At 49.6% G+C, this 21,266-nt stretch overlaps 1 protein-coding gene across 1 annotated transcript; it reads left to right on the forward strand.

Annotated features, from left to right (window-relative positions):
- Positions 1-3,644: 3,644 nt before the first annotated feature.
- Positions 3,645-19,527, forward strand: STC1 (stanniocalcin 1). The gene is made up of 4 exons (XM_071579076.1): positions 3,645-3,953; positions 8,885-9,027; positions 11,478-11,689; positions 15,175-19,527. Exons 1-4 carry the CDS (start codon positions 3,836-3,838, stop codon positions 15,443-15,445), a joined length of 744 nt encoding a protein of 247 aa, XP_071435177.1. The 5' UTR covers positions 3,645-3,835; the 3' UTR covers positions 15,446-19,527.
- Positions 19,528-21,266: the final 1,739 nt, after the last annotated feature.

Consider the following 21,266-nt stretch of genomic DNA (forward strand, 5'->3'; position numbering starts at 1 on the left):
TCCCCAAGGCAGAGTCCAGGGGAAGGGTCACTGCCCTGGGCCTGCTGGCCACGCTAGTTTGGATCCAGGCCAGGATCCCCTTGGCCTTCTTGGCCACCTGGGCACACTGGTGGCTCCTGTTGAGCTTCCTGTCCCTCAGTCCCCCCAGGTCCCTTCCTGCCAATGGGAACTGGGGCTCGGCTGCCCAAACTCAGCTGGCACCTCCTTCCCAGGAGAGGTGGCACAGGATCCACAGTGGTCCCATTTTCCAAGGGAAAAAAAAAAGAGACAGGAGTGAGGTGTAAAGGAAGATCCTCCTTCTGCTGCTCTGGACATCCCTTCCTTGTGGACTTAGAAATGTGGCTGCCCATAAAGCTGAATAAATTCTCACAGGTTTTGCACCTTCACTTCAACGAGATCTGCAGGATTGGCTCATGAAATGGAATTCCTGTACCTGGATGGATCCATGATCTGTTCAAACTGGCACCACAGACAGGAATACTTTTATTTCCCCCCCAAAAAAGATCCTGGGGAGAGCAGAGTGAGGCCCAACCATGCTCAGGTCCCAACCTCCCCCCTGAGCAGCAAGACCCGATCTCTGAATCTTTTGGCTCATTTTAAGCTGCAGGAACTTGTAAGGTTTTATCTACAGATCTTTTTTCCATCCACCTTCCCCATTTCCTTTCAGCTCTAAGGCTTTAATATCCCTGCTTGTACTTTCATCCCTTAAACTCTGGGAGCTTTACATTGTCTCTGGCTCTGGGATAATCAGCTCTCTGGTGTGTTAATCCTCATTATGTGCCTATTAAAATGAAGATTAAATCAGGCATTAGGGTGCCTCCTCCCGTTATGAAATCTGAAAAACAGGATTGAATCTGAGGAGGGGGGGGGAGGGAGAGGGAGAGAGAAAAGGAAATGAGAAAAGGAAGAAAGAAGAGAGAAAATGGAATGAGAAAAGGAAGAAAGAAGAGAGAAAATGGAATGAGAAAAGGAAGAAAGAAGAGAGAAAATGAAATGAAGAAAGAAGAGAGAGAATGAAATTAAGGAAGAAAGAAGAGAGAAAATGAAATGAAGAAAGGAAGAAAGAAGAGAGAAAATGGAATGAATAAAGATGAGAGAAAATGAAAAAAAGAAAGAAGAGAGAAAATGAAATTAAGGAAGAAAGACGAGAGAAAATGGAATGAGAAAAGGAAGAAAGAAGAGAGAAAATGAAATGAAGAAACAAGAGAGAAAATGAAATTAATAAAGATAAGAGAAAATTAAATGAAGAAAGAAGAGAGAAAATAAAAAAACGAAAGAAGAGAGAAAATGAAATGAAGAAAGATGAGAGAAAATTAAATGAAGAAAGAAGAGAGAGAATGAAATGAATAAAGAAGAGAGAAAATGAAATGAATAAAGAAGAGAGAGAATGAAATTAAGGAAGAAAGAAGAGAGAAAATGAAAAAAAGAAAGAAGAGAGAAAATGAAATTAATAGAGAGAAAATGAAAAAAAGAAAGAAGAGAGAAAATGAAATTAATAAAGAAGAGAGAAAATAAAATGAAGAAAGAAGAGAGAAAATAAAAAAGAAAGAAGAGAGAAAATTAAATGAAGAAAGAAGAGAGAAAATAAAAAAGAAAGAAGAGAGAAAATTAAATGAAGAAAGAAGAGAGAAAATTAAATGAAGAAAGAAGAGAGAAAATAAAAAAGAAAGAAGAGAGAAAATTAAATGAAGAAAGAAGAGAGAAAATTAAATGAAGAAAGAAAGAAGAGAGAAAGTGAAATGAATGAAGAAAGAAGAGAGAAAATGAAATGAATAAAGAAGAGAGAAAATTAAATGAAAAAAAAAGAAGAGAGAAAATGAAATAAAAGAAAGAAGAGAGAAAATTAAATGAAAAAAGAAGAGAGAAAATGAAATGAATAAAGAAGAGAGAGAATGAAATGAAGGAAGAAAGAAGAGAGAAAATGAAAAAAAGAAAGAAGAGAGAAAAGGAAATGAATAAAGAAAGAAGAGAGAAGATGAATAAAGAAGAAAGAAAATAAAAAGAAAGAAGAGAGAAAATGAAATTAATAAGGAAAGAAGAAAGAAAATAAAAAAAGAAGAAAGAAAATTAAATGAATAAAGAAAGAAGAAAATGAAATGAAAAAAGAAAGAAGAGAGAAAATGAAAAAAAATGTTTCTTGAGCTTCGCCAGGAAGCCATAAAAGCGAGAGCGAACATGAATAGATGATTTTTATCCAGGTGATCGCGCAGGTGAGGGGGAGATAAGGAGGCAGCGCAGGAGGAATCAGGTTTGGGGCAGGATTTGCATGTGCCTACGTGAGGCGCAGGGTGCGAGCGCTCGGGAGGAGGAGATGCCTCCCCACCACATCCCATCCTGTCCCATCCCACCCCATCCCATCCCATCCCATCCCATCCCACCCTATCCCATCCCATCCCACCCCACCCCACCCCACCCCACCCCATCCCATCCCACCCCACCCCATCCCACCCCATCCCACCCCATCCCATCCCATCCCACCCCATCCCATCCCACCTCACCCCACCCCACCCCATCCCACCCCGTCCCACCCCATCCCACCCCATCCCATCCCATCCCACCCCATCCCATCCCGTCCCACCCCATACCATCCCACCCCATCACATCCCATCCCATCCCATCCCATCCCATCCCACCTCACCCCACCCCACCCCATCCCATCCCGTCCCACCCCATCCCACCCCACCCCATCCCATCCCATCCCACCTCACCCCATCCCATCCCACATCACCCCACCCCACCCCACCCCATCCCATCCCACCCCACCCCATCCCACGCCGTCCCACCCCATCCCATCCCATCCCACCCCACCCCACCCTGTCCCACCCCATCCCATCCCACCCCGTCCCATCCCACCCCATCCCACCCCGTCCCATTCCATCCCATCCCACCCCATCCCACCCCATCCCATCCCACCCCATCCCATCCCACCCCACCCCACCCCACCCCACCCCATCCCATCCCACCCCACCCCATCCCACCCCACCCCACCCCATCCCATCCCACCCCACCCCACCCCACCCCACCCCACCCCACCCCATCCCACCCCATCCCACCCCACCCCATCCCACCCCACCCCACCCCACCCCACCCCATCCCATCCCACCCCACCCCACCCCACCCCATCCCATCCCACCCCATCCCATCCCACCCCACCCCATCCCACCCCATCCCATCCCACCCCACTCCACCCCACCCCACCCCATCCCACCCCATCCCGTGCCCACCAACGCACAGGTAGGGCTGCCCACCCCGGGGGGCACCTGCGGGGCTGCTCCGAGGGGCTCTGCCAAGCTGAGCGAGTGGCAAAGCAGCTCCTTTTCAAGGGCAGGTGACTTTTTTATTTTTTCTTTTCATTTCGGACCGCGCTGTCATTTCTCAACAACCCATGGGAAGCTCCCCCGCCTTCTCCTCCTCTGCTTTTCCAACCCCTTTCCCAGCTTAACTTTTCTGGCTTTGGCAGGTACTTTGAACCGGCTGGGAAAAAAAAAAATAATATATTCTCGCTGCGAAGTTGGAGTTCGGCGGGGCTTGAATGAGTTGCGGTCGTGCCTTGGCTCTGCCCAGCGCCGCCCATTGGGGGGGACCGAGAAGGGCTCCTATAAAAGCCCTGGGTTGTCGCCGGTCCCCCGACGAGCCAGGATCCTTCCAGAGGGGCCACCCGCATCCTGCAGCACATCCCGAGCCCGTATCCAGATCCACATCTTTGCTCGAGCCGGAGTGGGGAGACGAGACAAGACTCACACACACACACACACACACACAAATCCAACCAGAAAAAAAAAAAAAAAAAAAAAGCCACCCAAACCCCCCAGACTTAGCGGAAACTTGTCAGAGAATGCTCCGAAAGTCTGGTTTGCTCCTGCTGCTGGTGGTCAGTGCGTGCTCGTCTTACGAAGCTGAGCAGAATGACTCGGTGAGCCCCAGGAAGCCCCGGGTGGCTGCCCAGAACTCAGGTAACCCCTCGGGGCTCAGCCCTCCTGTCTTGAACTGCCTCCCGTTTCTCTGCTGCTGATTGCAATTCTTTTTCTTCTTTTTTTTTTCCTTTTTCTTGTCTTTTTCTCCTTTTCTTGTCTTTTTTTTCTCCTTTTCTTGTCTTTTTTTTCTCCTTTTCTTGTCTTTTTTCTCCTTGTCTCTTTTTCCTTTTTCTTGTCTTTTTTCCTCCTTTTCTTGTCTTTTTTTCTCCTTTTCTTATCTTTTTTCCCTTGTCTTTTTTTCCTTTTTCTTGTCTTTTTCTCCTTTTCCTATCCTTTTTCCTTGTCTTTTTTTTCCTTTTCTTGTCTTTTTTCCCTTTTCTTGTCTTTTTTTTCCCTTTTCTTGTCTTTTTTTTCCTTTTCCTGTCTTTCTATTTTCCTTGGGTTTTTTTCCTTTTCTTGCCTTTTTTTTTCCTTTTCTTGCCTTTTTTTCCTTTTCTTGCCTTTTTTTTCCTTTTCTTGCCTTTTTTTTCCTTTTCTTGTCTTTCTTTCCCTTTTCTTGCCTTTTTTCCTTTTCTTGCCTTTTTTCCTTTTCTTGCCTTTTTTTCCTTTTCTTGCCTTTCTTTTCCTTTTCTTGTCTTTCTTTCCCTTTTCTTGTCTTTTTTCCCCTTTTCTTGTCTTTTTTCCCCTTTTCTTGTCTTTTTTCCCCTTTTCTTGTCTTTTTTCCCTTTTCTTGTCTTTCTTTTCCTTTTCTTGTCTTTCTATTTTCCTTGTCATTTTTTTCCTTTTCTTGCCTTTTTTTTGTCCTTTTCTTGTCTTTTTTCCTTTTCTTGTCATTTTTTTCCTTTTTCTTGCTTTTTTCCTTTTCTTGTCTTTTCTTTCATTTTCTTGTCTATTTTCCTTGTCTTTTTTTCCTTTTCTTGTCTTTTTTCCCCTTTTCTTGCCTTTTTTCCCCTTTTCTTGCCTTTTTTTCCCCTTTTCTTCCCTTTTTTCCCTTTTCTTCCCTTTTTTCCCTTTTCTTCCCTTTTTTCCCTTTTCTTCCCTTTTTTCCCTTTTCTTCCCTTTTTTTCCCTTTTCTCGTCTTTTTTTTTCTCGTCTTTTTTTTTTAATATATAAACTTACATATTCCTATAGGCACAAATGTCAATGTGAGGGTCTGACAGGAGGACGTTGGTGCAGAGCTGGAGCACAAACCTCCTTCAGGAGCTGGGGCAGGGAGGATGCAATCCTGCAATCCACCCTCTCTCCTCCTCCCCCAGCTCCTGAACGAGTCCCACGGACTTTTTTTCTATCGTTATTAATCTTCTTTTTCCTGCTCGCACGTCGCTCTCTCTCTCCGCTCTCCAATCGCAGCCCTACTTCGGTGTGAAATCCTTTGCTTTTTAGGAAGTTGATAAAATCCTTGGAAATCGGAGCAAACCTTTGTTCTGGCCAAACATCTGCTTGTTCAAAGAGGGGCAGAGAGACCGAGCGAGAGCTGCGACTTTGGAGGATGCAGCAACCTGGAAACTGTCCCCCGCTCGCATTTATTTCCCCAAACTGATCGTTATCAGCGATAAAAATACGATCGTGACATTTAACAAACTTGCTTTTACAATGGAGGGGGGGGGAAAAAAAAAAATCGCTGGCAAGTCAGCTCTGGATGCCTCCACTTTGATGCTCAGATAAGTTGGAGACATTGTCTTGAACAATGGGAATTAAAAATCTCTCTCCTACTGTACTGGCAAGATATTAAGGCTCTAATTTGGAGCTCATTAAGAGCTGCCTTATTTTAGCTCCGCAAGGCTCTGCAGCATTAGAGGAGGGTGTTTGCTCCGTTTCCTTTTGTATTTGGTTGCTATAGAAACGTGGGGTCTCACTCTCGCACCGGGCCTAAAACAATAAGAGATTAATAAAAGATTAATTCCCCCGAAGTCTGATGCGAGCAAAGTTCCAACCTGACCCTGTGGCAGTGGATTTTTGGGGGTACCTCGTGCCAGGGGGAGGTTGGGAACTGGGGAGGGGGTGAGTTGACCAAATATTTCCCCCTTCAGGCACATGAGGAGGGGTTAATTTGGAGCTTTTTTTAAAAAAATATTATTGCTCTTTGGGGGTTTATTTTTAATAACCATCTTCAGGCTCCAACTCAGCTCTTAATAAGGTGTGTCCTCTTGGCTTTTCCCACACCTCAGAGCTCAGTGGGAGACCCTGGGTTTGCATTTCTCCCTGAAGAATGTCTGGTAACATGAGCTGCAAAAGTAATGAATATGCCTTGCCCAGACACATAAGGGGACAGATGTTCAGCTCACCAAAAAAGGTTAATCCCTCCTAATTTCAGGGCAATCATGTGGCAATAGTGCTGATTCATTGTTAAAAGGCATGGGATCTGCACTCCCGAGAGCTGGGATGACATGGATACCCTCCTGCCTCCAGCATTTCAATTATCCATGGGCAGCTCCATTACCTCAACTTTCCCTGCCCAAATGGCCCCTTTTCCTCGGGAATCTTCAGCAAAAATCACCTTCCTGGGCTGTGCTTGCAAAGCACCAGCTCAGGATTTAGCACCGAGCTGCCTCATCAAGTCTTTATTTCCTTATTTAAATCCTTATTTCCAGATTCTTCAGGCTTTTTAGAGAAGCACAAACACCTCCCAGTAAGTGCAGGTTTCTTGCCATCTTCTTGGCACTCTCCAGCTCTTCCTTTTCAGATGAGGTTTGTGAACTAAGACCCTGGAGAGGATCTCAGCTCCTGGTGCCCTTCCTGGGCCCATCCTCGTGGCTTCTCCTTCTTTAGAGGGGCTTGGAATGAAGGTGTAAATGCCTGAAAGGAGGATTGGGTTGGGATGGATCTGTCTAGCCCAGGGCCATCAGGTGTTGCTTCTCTTTTAATCCACATCTGAAGGGTTTGGTGGCTGCAGTTTCTGTTCCTTGTTTTGCTGGTCGTGTCTTCAGTTCACAGAATCCTGGAATTATGGAATGATAGAATGGGTTGGGTTGGGTTGGCAGGGACCTTAAAGCTCATCCAATGCCACCCCCTGCCATGGGCAGGGACACCCCCCACCAGCCCAGGTTGCTCCAAGCTGGCCTTGGACACTCCCAGGGATGGGGCAGCCACAGCTTCTCTGGGCAACCTCCACCCAAGTGAAGAATTCCTTCCTAATATCCCACCTAACCCTCCCCTCTTTTAGCTGCAAACCCTTCCCCTTTCTCCCATCACCACCTGGACATATAAAAAGTCCCTCTCCTTCTCCCTACAATCCCCTTTAGGCCTTGGAAGGGGCTCTGAGGTCTCTCTGGAGCTTCTCTCCTCCAGGTGAGCACCCCCAGGGTGACTCCACCTCAGAGGAGCTCCAGCCCTTGGAGCATCTTCCCTTTGGCTCCTCTTCATTCCCTCTCCCTCCAGCCCCAAGACCTGCCTGTCTACACCTGAGCACCCCTTGCCCTGCTCGTGGGCAACAAAATAGAAGGTTTTCTTTGCACAGCAGCTTTCCTGGGCTTACAACAGGACAGTGCCAGGTCCTGCCCTTTGGCCACCCCAAGCCCTGCAGAGCTCCAGGCTGGGCACAGAGTGGCTGGAGAGCAGCCAGGCAGAGGGACCTGGGGGGACTGAGGGACAGGAAGCTCAACAGGAGCCACCAGTGTGCCCAGGTGGCCAAGAAGGCCAAGGGGATCCTGGCCTGGATCCAAACTAGCGTGGCCAGCAGGCCCAGGGCAGTGACCCTTCCCCTGGACTCTGCCCTGGGGAGGCCACACCTTGAGTGTTGTGTTCAGTTCTGAGCCCCTCAGTTGAGGCAAGAGATTGAGGGGCTGGAGCGGGGCCAGAGAAGAGCAACGAGGCTGGAGAAGGGACTGGATGTGGCACTGAGTGTCCTCTGAAACACCTCCAGGGACAGAGAATCCACCATGTCTTGATCCAACCCCACTGTGATCACCAGCCCAGGGCACAGAGTGCCAGAGTGATCCCAGTGGGGTTGGATCAAGGGTTGGATTTGATGATCTCAGAGGTCTCTTCCAACCCAAGTGAGAAGAGCAACGAGGCTGGAGAAGGGACTGGAGCACAAGTGCTGTGGGGAGAGGCTGAGGGAGCTGGGGGTGTTCAGCCTGGAGAAGAGGAGGCTCAGAGGTGACCTCAGCACTGTCTGGAACTCCCTGAAGGGAAGTTCTGGCCAGGTGGGGGTTGGTCTCTTCTCCCAGGCACTCAGCAATAGGACAAGGGGGCACGATGGGCTCAAGCTCTGCCAGGGGAAATTGAAGTTGGAGAGCAGAAAGAAATTCTTTGCAGAGAGAGTGCTCAGGGATTGGAATGGGCTGCCCAGAGAGGGGGTGGATTCCCCATCCCTGGAGGGTTTGAACCTGAGCTTGGCCGTGGCACTGAGTGCCATGATCTGGTAAAGGGACTGGAGTTGGACCAAGGGTTGGACTTGATGATCTCAGAGGGCTTTTCCAACCCAATCCATTCTGTGATTCTATGAAAATCCTCTGCCCCTGGAACAAGGGCAACCAACAAAGACTATGACTCTTTTTTAATTACTCTTTATGTACTGTTTGCTTTGCTGCTAACCATGAATTAAGTTTGAAACCAGAATTTGCAGTTCCATTTGGCTTTAGCCAAAACACCAAAATGATCATTAAATTTGCATTAGGAATTGAGCTGAAGTTTGGAAACAAAACTTGGACGTGACCCTGGTCCAAAATATATTTAAAATCTGCTGGATTTGTACTCAAATGCCAGCAACTGATGATGAGAAAAGGGATTGTTAACAGCTCAGCTGTCAGAGAAATCATCTAAAATCAGACCTGGAGTGGTGGTGGAGCTTCACAAAAAGAAGTCCATAGTTTGTCTTAAAATTAATCAAAATCTGGCTGCGATTCAGAAGCAAAAATTCGCCATGAAACAACTCTTGAGAACGTCTCCCCAGACGTAATTCATGGTCGCTGGGGTGGTTGTGTGTGCCTGGCAGCCGTGCCCGTGTTGCTGACGTGCCTCTCCCCCAGCCGAGGTGCTGCGGTGCCTCAACAGTGCCCTCCAGGTGGGCTGCGGCGCCTTCGCCTGCCTGGAGAACTCCACGTGTGACACGGACGGCATGTTCGACATCTGCAAGTCCTTCCTCTACAGTGCTGCTAAATTTGACACTCAGGTACAGCATGGGGGGCACCAGAGGAACCCTCAGACAAACCCCCTCCACTCCCCCACTCAATCCAACCCTTTTATGAGTCCTCTGGCACCAAAGCTTTAATTCCTCCTCGTAGATGTTGGGCTTGGGCAGGTTTAACCCTTCCCTTCTTGCAGCTCTTGTTGCTCCTCCCAGCCACGTTTTTTGGCCCCAGGCACATCCCTGAGGGCTGTTTTATTCACACTCCGTGTGAGGACTTGGCAAGGAGGGTTTGGTGGGGTGGGGAGGGAAGTTTCCTCTCCAGGAGGAAATAGAAATGTTCTTCTCACAAAATAACTCTTCTGACTGTGGGACCTGGCACGGGGCTGGGCTTGGAATGGGAAACCTTTGGGGCTGGGAATGCACAGCCAGATCAGCCTCTCCAGAGCTGCAGTTGGAATAAATGGGGGAATATTGAAGGGCTGTGGCTTTGCCAAGGGCTCTTTTCCTGGAGATCCCTCCCAAAATGGGATAATATTGGAGGGCTCTGGCTCTGACAAGAGCTCTTTTCCTGGAGCTCTCTCCTCAAATACAGCTCCATGTTCCCTGGGACTTTTTCCTGGTTCTTCCCTGCCAAAATGGGGTAATATTGGAGGGCTCTGGCTCTGCCAAGGGCTCTTTTCCTGGACTTCCTTCCCAAATTCACCCAGCCCTGTGTTCCCTGGGCCCTTTTCCCAGAGCTTCCCTACATCTCCATGTTCCCTGGGCCCTTTTCCCGGAGCTTCCCTCTCAAAATAGGATAATATTGGAGGGCTCTGGCTCTGCCAAGGGCACTTTTTTTGGACTTCCCTCCCAAATTCACCCAGCTCTGTGTTCCCTCGGCCCTTTTCCTGGGCCTTCCCTACATCTCCATGTTCCCTGGGCCCTTTTCCTGGAGCTTCCTTCCCAAAATTCACACAGCCCTGTGTTCCCTGGACCCTTTTCCTGGAGCTTCCCTCCCAAAATGGGGTAATATTGGAGGGCTCTGGCTCTGCCAAGGGCTCTTTTCCTGGAGCTTTCCTATCAAATACAGCTCTATGTTCCCTGGACCCTTTTCCTGGAGCTCTCTCCCCAAATACAGCTCCATGTTCCCTGGGCCTTTTTCCTGGTGCTTCTCTGCCAAAATGGGGTAATATTGGAGGGTTCTGGCTCTGCCAAGGGCTCTTTTCCTGGACTTCCCTCCCAAATACACCCAGCCCTGTGTTCCCTGGGCCCTTTTCCTGGACCTTCCTTCCCAAAATTCACACAGCCCTGTGCTCCCTGGGATCATTTCCTGGAGCTTCCCTTCCCAAATTCACCCAGCCCTGTGTTCCTTTGACCCTTTTCCTGGAGTTTCCCTCTCAAAATAGGATAATATTGGAGGGCTCTGGCTCTGCCAAGGACACTTTTTTTGGACTTCCCTCCCAAATTCACCCAGCTCTGTGTTCCCTCGGCCCTTTTCCTGGACCTTCCCTACATCTCCATGTTCACTGGGCCCTTTTCCTGGAGCTTCCTTCCCAAATACACACAGCCCTGTGTTCCCTCGGCCCTTTTCCTGGAGTTTTCCTTCCCAAATTCAACAGCCCCATGTTCCCTGAATTCTTGCTCCCAAATTCACAGCACTTCAAGCACCTTGGGTTGTGGTGAACCAGTTGTGTGAAATCTCTGGCATTAAATTGATGTTTAAATCAATCCAATCCCCTCCTGGGGGAGCAGAATTGGCCCATTTAAATCAATCCAATCCTCTCCTGGAAGAGCAGAATTGGCCCATCTTACATCAATCCAATCCCCTCCTGGGGGGCAGAATTGGCCCATCTTAAATCAATCCAACCCCATCATGGGGGGCAGAATTGGCCCATTTAAATCAATCCAATCCCCCCCTGGAAGGGCAGAATTGGCCCATCTTACATCAATCCAACCCCATCCTGGGGGGCAGAATTGGCCCATCTTACATCAATCCAATCCCCTCCTGGAAGGGCAGAATTGGCCCATTTAAATCAACCCAACCCCCTCCTGGGGGGCAGAATTGGCCCATTTAAATCAATCCAATCCCCTCCTGGAAGGGCAGAATTGGCCCATTTAAATCAATCCAATCCCCTCCTGGAAGGGCAGAATTGGCCCATTTAAATCAACCCAACCCCCACCTGGGGGGCAGAATTGGCCCATTTAAATCAATCCAACCCCATCCTGGGGGGCAGAATTGGCCCATCTTACATCAATCCAACCCTCCCCTGGAAGGGCAGAATTGGCCCATCTCTGGTGCTGGAACTTCCAGGTCTGTCCATGCAAAGACTTCCATTGGCTGAATCCTCTGGGAACAGGAGCTGTGGGAATGATATTGGGAGCATTCAGAATGGGAATGGACCTCCAGCAGGTCTCTAATTGCAGGGAGGGTAATTAACAGCAACCAGGATCTGTAGCATTGGATTCCCTGGAAATCCATCCCAGTTTGAGGGTTTTTTTCCTTGTGTTTGCAGGGAAAAGCTTTTGTGAAGGAAAGCCTGAAGTGCATCGCCAACGGTGTGACCTCCAAGGTGTTCCTGGCCATCAGGAGGTGCTCCACCTTCCAGAGGATGATCTCTGAGGTGCAGGAGGAGTGTTACAGCAAGCTGGACATGTGTGGCATCGCCAAACGCAACCCTGAGGCCATCACAGAGGTGGTGCAGCTCCCAAACCAGTTCTCCAACAGGTATGTGGGGCTGGAACGGGAGGGACCAACTGGGCAAACTCCCAGAGCTCAGCCTGGTTGGTGCTCTCTGCCTCCTCCTCAGCTCCTTGGTGGGTTTGATGCCGTGAGTGCCCCAAAACCAGGACTCTGAGCCAAGTTTAACATCTTTATTGATGGTTTGGATGAGGGGATTGAGTCCATCCTCAGCAAATTTGCTGCTGACACCAAGTTGGGAGGGAGTGTCGAGCTGCTGGAAGGCAGGAGGGCTCTGCAGAGGGACCTGGAGAGACTTGAGGGATGGGCTGATTGCAATGGGATGGAGTTCAACAAGGCCAAGTGCCCTGCTCCAGGGGTTCATGTTTCTAGGGATCCTCTGGGCTTCCTGAGGGTCTGGTTGAGGGTTGTCTCCTGTTCCCTCTGCTCCCTGCAGGAGTGGGCACATCACGGGGCTGGCTGGCACCTGGATCTGGGCACAGAACTGCCCTGTGCCCTCCTGCAAGGACAAGGGACACCCAGAGGCCTCAGGGAGTGCTGCAGTGAGTGCAGTCACTGCAAGGGCAGGGATTGCTTCCCCTGAATCCTGGAACAATCAGTGCTGAGTCTTGTGATTGGGATAAAAGGGACCTTTTGGAGCAGTTTTGAGTAAATATCCTCCAGAATTGGAGTGCAAACAGGGTGAGCTGCAATGCAAGGTCGTGGCAGAGCCCTCAGCTCCTCTTGGACTTGATGCAGAAGCTTCTCAAGCCTCCAGACCCATCCTAGGACAGGGATAAAAAGGTGTTGCATCTCTGACAACATAAATTTATCCACAGAATCATACTGAGCTGGAAGGGACTCACAAGGATCATTGAAGTCCTTGCCCTGTTCTGGAAAACTCTGCTGTAGACATAAAATCCAGAAAATTTCACTTGTGAGAAGGCAAAGTTGTGAAGGGAGGAAGATAAAAATGACATTTATGTGTCTTTCCCCTCTTTCCCCAAGTACATTGGGAAGGGGGTTGGTTTGGTGTTCTTTGAGGAAAGGAGCATTTCCAGGTAAAATTGGTGGGATGTGGAGAGGCTGGAGGGGGTTGGGGTGAAATGAGGACCTGTGGCCACTTGGCCACCATTGGGGATGTTCCTCCCAGAGGACCAAGCCAGGCTTGGCCCCGTTGTGTGCAGAGCAGGAGGGAACTCCTCCCCCACAGCTGCCAAGCCCTGCTGAAGCCAGAGGATATTATGACATGCTGAGGAACAAAAGCAGCAGGATTTCCCAGCTCATGGTTTACACTGAGGGCTCCCAAAGCATCCTGCTTTCCCAGCCCCTGGCCCAACATAGCCACGGCCTGAGAATGTGCCACTTGGCCTGGGCGGCCTGCAGGAAGTAGTTAAAGGTCATAGCACCTTCCTGTGATTTAATCTCGTGGCAGGAGCAGCAGGAGAGGAAAAGTCCTGCTGCCTCTGTCCCAGCTGAGCTGCTGGAGGCACTGCCAAGCCCTGGGGTGGCAGCTCCAGGCGTGGAAAGCACCAGGCTGGGTGGGATGTGCCCCTCCTGTCCTGTGGTGGGCTGGGATTTAAGCTGGGCTGGGAGCACAGATGTGTTGAGCATCAGCTGCTGTGCCACTTTAAGCTCCAATCCCAGCCCTGCTGGGCTGTGCTCACACCCACCCACAACCTGGGCCTTTGTGCTTGAAGTGCTGCACAAAGTGTGACCTCACCTGACCTCCCCTGGCTGCTCCAAAGGCCAGAGCTGAGAGGTGGGAAAGGAGTTTGGATGTGAGCTCTCATTTCCCTCTTCCTTCCCCTCCTCCACCTGCAGGTTATTCTCTTCTCTGCTCCTCTGGAAAAATGTCACAGTGACCTTAAAGGCTTAAAATAAGTTCCCTGATGTCCTTTCAGGCAGCAAATATGGGACTGCTCCTCTTCTTCCCAACTCTGTCTCCCTGGGAAGGTGTTCCCTGGTACAGAGAAGTCCCACATGCTGGCCCTGCCAGGGTCAGCTGTGCTGGCTCTGCCTTTACCTCATGGAGGATCATTCCTTGGACCTCTGGTCTGGGAAAGGGGATCAGCACCATTTCCTGGCTCCTCCTTGAGCAAGGAACACAAGCTCAAGGCTGGTGGAAGGGGAAATGCAGCTTCAGGGGGCACAGGCACCTTCCAGGGTGAAGCAAAAGGTCCTCACCTGGAATTCAACGCATGGTCAGCTTGGGAGGGACAACTGAATGTCCCAAAGGAGGATCAGGAGGGGCAACTGGATGTCCCCAAGGAGGATCAGGAGGGACAACTGGATGTCCTAAAGGAGGATCAGGAGGGATAACTGGATGTCCCAAAGACCTGTCCCAAAAGAGTATCAGGAGGGACAACTGAATGTCCTAAAGACCTGTCCCAAACCAGTATCAGGAGGGACAACTGGATGTCCCAAAGATCTATCCCAAAGGAGGATCAGAAGGGACAACTGGATGTCCCAAAGGAGGATCAGGAGGGGCAACTGGATGTCCCCAAGGAGGATCAGGAGGGGCAACTGGATGTCCTAAAGATCTGTGCCAAAGGAGGATCAGAAGGGCTAGTTTTGTGTCTTGGGTTGCTCTTCCCTCCCAGTTTTGTATCTTGGGCTGCTCTTCCCTCATAGTTTTGTATCTTGGGCTGCTCTTCCCTTGTACTTTTGTGTCTTGGGCTGCTCTTTCCTTGTAGTTTTGTGTCTTTGGCTCCTCTTTCCTCACAGTTTTGTGTCTTGGTCTGCTCTTGCCTTGCAGTTTTGTATCTTGGGCTGCTCTTCCCTCATAGTTTTGTGTCTTTGGCTCCTCTTTCCTCACAGTTTTGTGTCTTGGGCTGCTCTTGCCTTGTGTTTTTTTGTCTTGGGCTGCTCTGCCCTTGTAGTTCTGTGTCTTGGGCTGCTCTTGCCTCATGATTTTGTGTCTTGGGCTGTTCTTCCCTTGTACTTTTCTGTCTTGGGCTGCTCTTCCCTCCCAGTTTTGTGTCTTGGGCTGCTCTTGCCTTGGAGTTTTGTGTCTTGGGCTGCTCTTGCCTTGGAGTTTTGTGTCTTGGGCTGCTCTTCCCTCCCAGTTTTGTGTCTTGGGCTCCTCTGCCCTCCTAGTTTTGTGTCTTGGTCTGCTCTTGACTTGCAGTTTTGTATCTTGGGCTGCTCTTCCCTCATAGTTTTGTGTTTTTGGCTCCTCTTTCCTCACAGTTTCGTGTCTTGGGCTGCTCTTGCCTCATGATTTTGTGTCTTGGGCTGCTCTTGCCTTGGAGTTTTGTGTCTTGGGCTGTTCTTCCCTTGTACTTTTCTGTCTTGGGCTGCTCTTCCCTCCCAGTTTTGTGTCTTGGGCTCCTCTTCCCTCCTAGTTTTGTGTCTTGGGCTGCTCTTGCCTTGGAGTTTTGTGTCTTGGGCTGCTCTTGCCTTGGAGTTTTGTGCCTTGGGCTGCTCTTGCCTTGGAGTTTTGTGCCTTGGGCTGCTCTTCCCTCCTAGTTTTGTGTCTTGGGCTGCCCTGCCCGTGTTTGTCTGTGCTGACAGTGCTGCCTCTGGTGCAGATACTACAACAAGCTGGTGAGGACCCTGCTGGAGTGTGACGAGGACACCGTGAGCACCATCAAGGACAGCCTGATGGAGAAGATCGGGCCCAACATGGCCAGCCTCTTCCACCTGCTGCAGGCTGACCACTGCGCCCAGGGCCACCCACGGGCCGACTTCTCCAGGAGGAGGATCTCAGAGCCCCAGAAGCTCAAGCTGTACTTGAGGAACCTGCGAGGTGAGGGCTCGGTGCCGGCGCACGCCAAGCGCGGCTCAGCCGAGAGCGCGTGATGCCAGGGCTGCCGGGGGCTGCCAGGGGATGCCAAGCACTACCAAAGCTCAAGAGCAAATGCACCCAGCCCGAGTGTACTGTAGTTAGTTTTACCAACACCCAGGAACTGGGCTTAGGGTTAGTCATTCTTGTTTTCTGTCCCCACTCTGGAACAAAACCTTTTATTTTTATTTTTTTTTGCATGGGGTCCGCGTTCGGTGTCTCGGCTTTTCCCGCCGTCAAAACGTCTCTTTTTCTTCCCCCCCTACCAAAAATTGTGTGCTGAAAGATCTTAGTCTTAAGTGGCCAGGCCTTCAGACACCAAACCCTGCCTGTGCTGTGGTTCTGGCACCGCTGGAGGCTGAAGGTTTGGCCCCAGGGAGGGGAGCTCAGCCCTCCTGTCCCAGCTCGGGTGACAATAGTTGCACTAAAAACTATTGCACGTCCCAAAGACCTCAGTGGAGTTCGTGTGATGAATCTGTGCTGGCCATGGAGGAATATGAATGTCCTACTCCTGGTCTCTCAGTGTCCTACAATCCCACCCCTTCCAGCAGAGCTCTGGATTTCCCCAAGTGGCTGCCTGTGGTTGAGCTCAGTGCAAACTGAGCCAAACCCACCCCCTGCACACCCCAAAGCAGGAAAGGGATTTTTTTTTATACTCCAGAAATGATTAAAAGAGGTGCCAGCCTGAGGCTGAAGGTGGTCAGAAGGTTCCATAATCTTGCATTGTATTTAAAAGCTAACATCTATGTACTGTATTTAACTGTCTAAAGCTTTAAAAGAAACTTAACAGAAACAAACCCTGTCTTAAGAGTAGAGTATTAAAGGTCTTGCTCTAACTGTGGTATAAATAGTTTTAAAATCTGTCCTGTACTGTGCAGAAATTCCACGAGAGTCTGCCTGAAAGGAGCAGAATGGAATGACTTTATTGCCTAAACTTAGTTTTGGAAGTCAGCTCTTTCTTTTCTCCTCTCTTGTTTTCCTTTCCTGGTAACAGTTTCTCTGTCATAGTCGAGAGTTCACGTTCTACTCCGTGGCCTTTTTCTCGTGGAAGAGGGAAAAATGTTTGGGATGGGGATTGCAGGGCCAGAAAAAGCCTTTCCTGGCTGAAATGGAGGGAAAAAAAAAACTAAAACAAAGCCTGGCCAGTGGTGATTCCACAGTGGGACACCCAGACCCGGGGCACGAGAGCTGCTGGAGCTGCTGGAGGAATTCCCAGATCCCTTTGGAATCTCCCCAAACTGCCCTCGGAATGTGCATTTCTGGGGAAAGGCAGGAAAAATCCTGGAATACTCTGAAGCTTCAGCAGCAGAGCTGAGGACACAGGGCTTGGGAGTTGCCTTCCCTCCCATCCTCCTCCTCCTCAGCAGGCTCTGGGAGGGGAATGGGCAGATTGTCCCGTGCTGGGGGTCCCCAAATAGTCTGGATGGGCTCTGGGAAGCCAAAAAAAAGCCACATTTTGGCACTGGATCCACCAGGCCAGGCCCAAATCCATCCCCTCAGAGTCCTTCTGCAAAGTGGATGACTCTTCCTCAACTACTCAGAGAGCAAATAAAGGAGGGATCTATTTTTCTTTTCGAAATCTAAAGCAATATAACTTTATTTGGGTTTTTTTTTGTTTGTTTGTTTGTTTTAAAAAAACCACAAAGCCTTTAAAGAATAACTTGCTGCTGATATATTGAAACCAGATGCAGTGGCAGCATCTCTAATATTGCTGCCTTCATTAAATGTAGCCCCAAAGTGCTGTCAGAAAATTGGAAGCAGCAAAAAAAAAAAAAAACAACAAAACCTGTTGCTGATGTTATTTGAATTTTTATTTGAATCCTGTGAAGTTTCCAGGACAAGGAAGATGCAATTTTGCTTCTTCTTCCACCAGTCAGGGAGAGAGAGGCCAACACAAAGCTTTGCAACGTGAAAACCAAAGGCTCCTTGAATACCCTGACCCTAAAACTTGGGGGTTGATCAGGAACTGATTCCAGGACTTCCCACCCCACGACATCCCAGGACTTCCCATCCCACTGCCCTGCTGGGAGCCAGGGAATTCTGCAGCAAATCCAGGTGTCTCCTGGGGGGAATAGTTACAAAAAGCTCTTTACCTGACACGGGGCAACATCCAAACACCCCTGGGGAGGCTTTGCTGGTGCTCCAGAGTGTCCATGGGGGTTCCCAAACCTCTGGAGCCACCTCCTTCCATGGGGATGTTCCTTGGGATAAGTAGCTCCTGTGTCCACTCATTCCTGTGATCCCAGAAGAGGTTTATGGAGCTGATGTGAGGCCAGGGTGGATTCCCAGGTTCCCAAACCTCTGCCAGGACACCTGGAGCCACCTTCTTCCATGACGACAGTCCTTGGGACAAGTGGCTCCTCTGTCCACCCGTTCCTGTGATCCCAGAGGAGGTTTATAGAATGGTGGATTCCCAAACCTCTCCCAGGTCACCTGAAGCCACCTCCTTCCATGGGGACATTCCCTGGGACAATTAGCTCCTGTCTCCACTCATTCCTGTGATCCCAGAAGAGGTTCATGGAGCTGATGTGGGGCTGGGGAGGATTCCCAAATTGGGGCTTCCCAAACCTCTCCTGGGTCACCTGGAGCCATTCCCTTCCATGGGGACATTCCCTGGGACAAGTGGCTCCTCTGTCCACCCATTCCTGTGATCCCAGAGGAGGTTTATAGAAGGGGGGATTCCTAAACCTCTCCCAAGTCACCTGGAGCCACCTCCTTCCATAGAGACCTTCCCTGGGACAAGTGACTCTTCTGTCCGCCCATTCCTGTGATCCCAGAGGAGGTTTATAGAATGGTGGGTTCCCAAACCTCTCCTGGGTCACCTGGAGCCATTCCCTTCCATGGGGATGTTCCTTGGGACAACTAGCTCCTGTTTCCACTCATTCCTGTGATCCCAGAAGAGGTTTATGGAGCTGATGTGAGACCAGGGTGGATTCCCAAACCTCTCCTGGGACACCTGGAGCCACCTCCTTCCATAGGGACCTTCCCTGGGACAAGTGGCTCCTCTGTCCACCCATTCCTGTGATCCCAGAAGAGGTTTATGGAGCTGATGTGGGGCTGGAGAGAATTCCCAAACCTCTCCTGGGACACCTGGAGCCACCACCTTTCATGGAGACCTTCCCTGGGACAGGTGGCTCCTCTGTCCCCCCATTCCTGTGACCCCAGAGGAGGTTTATGGAGCTGAGGAGGGTGAGCTCACCCCAAACCTCATCCTTTTTAGGGCATCACAGCCAAATTTCTCTTTCCAGGAGCAAATCCATCCTTGTGTCCTTAATACAGGTGGGAAGACAAGTGGGAAAACCATCCCCCTCCCAGCTGGATTTGCTCAGGTGCCACTGGGCAAAGCACCCCCTGTGCCCCCCAAACTGCCCCTTGGAGCCACCACACCGATTTTGGGGCTGCTTTGAGGTGCCACTCATGTCCCTGAGCTGAACTTGCCTAAGCTGGGCCTAAACTTGGCTCTTAAACCTCAGAATTCCCATGGGAGGGGACCTGGAGGTGGCAGAGGAGCCTCCCATGCCCTGGCAGAGATGCCAGAGGGTTTGGGTGAGGTGCCAGAGGTTCCCCCCACCCCGGGATGATTCTCCATATCAAGTCCAGCTATTTCACGTTTGATTTCATCTCTAATGCTTTATTTTTTTAATCTGGATTTCATGGCCAAGTGATTAATTTTTTTTTTTTGTCTCTTGGGGGCAGGGAGGGGCTTCTCTAGAAACGTTTGCATGAGTCTCATTGTGATTTGTTTGCACTTTAGAACGTTTTGTGCCATGACAAATTTGCATTTTATTGTATTTATAATTTAAAGATGCATAGAAGGGAGAGAGAGTTTGGGACTTTTTTGGGGTTTTTTCCTTTTGTTTGATTTTTTTTTTTTTTGCTGAGTACTGGAATAAACAGTGAGCATATCTGGTATATGTCATTATTTATTTGTTTAAATTACATTTTTAAAGCTCAGTGTGTTCATATAAAGGTTATTTGAGACATATCATAGGAATGAGAAAGATGCAAGTTATTTTCTTTGCTTATTTTTATAATTAAAGATGCATAACATAATGAGGCCTATGTTGGATTTTCTTCTGCAATGAAATAAAATGTCAAATTTAAGCATTTTCAGTGTCTGAGTCTTTCATTGAGCCTGACTGGGAGTGGTTGTGGTGAAAGTTGGACTTGCCTTGGACTGAGCATCAGAGCCCTTATATAAAGATTCATTAAACAGATTAATTAAATATATCCCAGTGCTGGGGAACCTCTGGGGGTTGGTCCCTTTGGCAGTGGCCTGACCTTGGCACTGGATTTTTCCCCCAATAATTAATGCATCTCACAAACCATTTCCCCCATCCCATCTCCCAAACCATTTCCCCCATCCCATCACATCTCCCAAACCATTTCCCCCATCCCATCACATCTCCCAAACCATTTCCCCCATCCCATCTCCCAAACCATTTCCCCCATCCCATCACATCTCCCAAACCATTTCCCCCATCCCATCACATCTCCCAAACCATTTCCCCCATCCCATCTCACCATTTCCCCCATCCCATCTCCCAAACCATTTCCCCCATCCCATCACATCTCCCAAACCATTTCCCCCATCCCATCACATCTCCCAAACCATTTCCCCCATCCCATCAGATCTCACAAACCATTTTCCCCATCCCATCACATCTCCCAAACCATTTCCCCCACCCCATCACATCTCCCAAACCATTTCCCCCATCCCATCAGATCTCACAAACCATTTCCCCCATCCCATCTCCCAAACCATTTCCCCCATCCCATCTCATCATTTCCCCCATCCCATCTCACCATTTCCCCCATCCCATCTCACCATTTCCCCCATTCCATCACATCTCCCAAACCATTTCCCCCATCCCATCTTAGACACCATTTCCCCCATCCCATCACATCTCCCAAACCATTTCCCCCATCCCATCTCACCATTTCCCCCATCCCATCTCACCATTTCCCCCATCCCATCTTAGACACCATTTCCCCCATCCCATCCCATCTCCCAAACCATTTCCCCCATCCCATCTCACCATTTCCCCCATCCCATCTCACCATTTCCTCCATCTCACCTCACAAACCATTTCCCCCATCCCATCTTAGACACCATTTCCCCCATCCCATCTCCCAAACCATTTCCCCCATCCCATCTCACCATTTCCCCCATCCCATCTCACCATTTCCCCCATCCCATCTTAGACACCATTTCCCCCATCCCATCTCACCATTCCCCCATCCCATCTCACCATTTCCCCCATCCCATCTCCCAAACCATTTCCCCCATCCCATCTCACCATTTCCCCCATCCCATCTCACCATTTCCCCCATCCCATCTCACCATTTCCCCCATCCCATCTCACCATTTCCCCCATCCCATCACAGTGAGCCAAGTCTGAGAGAACCAAAGGATAACTCTTAGAAATACAACTGGATTAATGTCAGATCCCTTCTCATGGAATTCATGGACTCCTTTGGCTTGGAAGGGACCCTCAAACCATCCCATCCCACCCCTGCCATGGACAGGGACACCTTCCACAGTCCAGGTTGCTCCAAGCTTTGTCCAACTTGGCTTCCTTCTTATTTTATGGAGCAACTTGGAAATTGCTCTCCAAAGGGAGTTTATTGAGATTTGGCTTTTGGTGCAACCCCTTTTTAGTGCCAAAATCAGAACTTCCTCCCTTATCCCACTTTGGGAAGTCTCCCTGTTCCCAGATAATGCCGGAGTGGAGCATCCCACAAGTGGGACTAAACAGTTCCCACCTCTCTGGGAGTGCCACCCACCATTCCAGAGGGTTGGCCAATGGTTGCCACCCATTTTCCCTTGGCTTTCCC

The sequence above is a fragment of the Pithys albifrons genome, chromosome 29 (genome assembly GCF_047495875.1).
Source record: "Pithys albifrons albifrons isolate INPA30051 chromosome 29, PitAlb_v1, whole genome shotgun sequence".
Taxonomy (NCBI): Eukaryota; Metazoa; Chordata; class Aves; order Passeriformes; family Thamnophilidae; genus Pithys; species Pithys albifrons.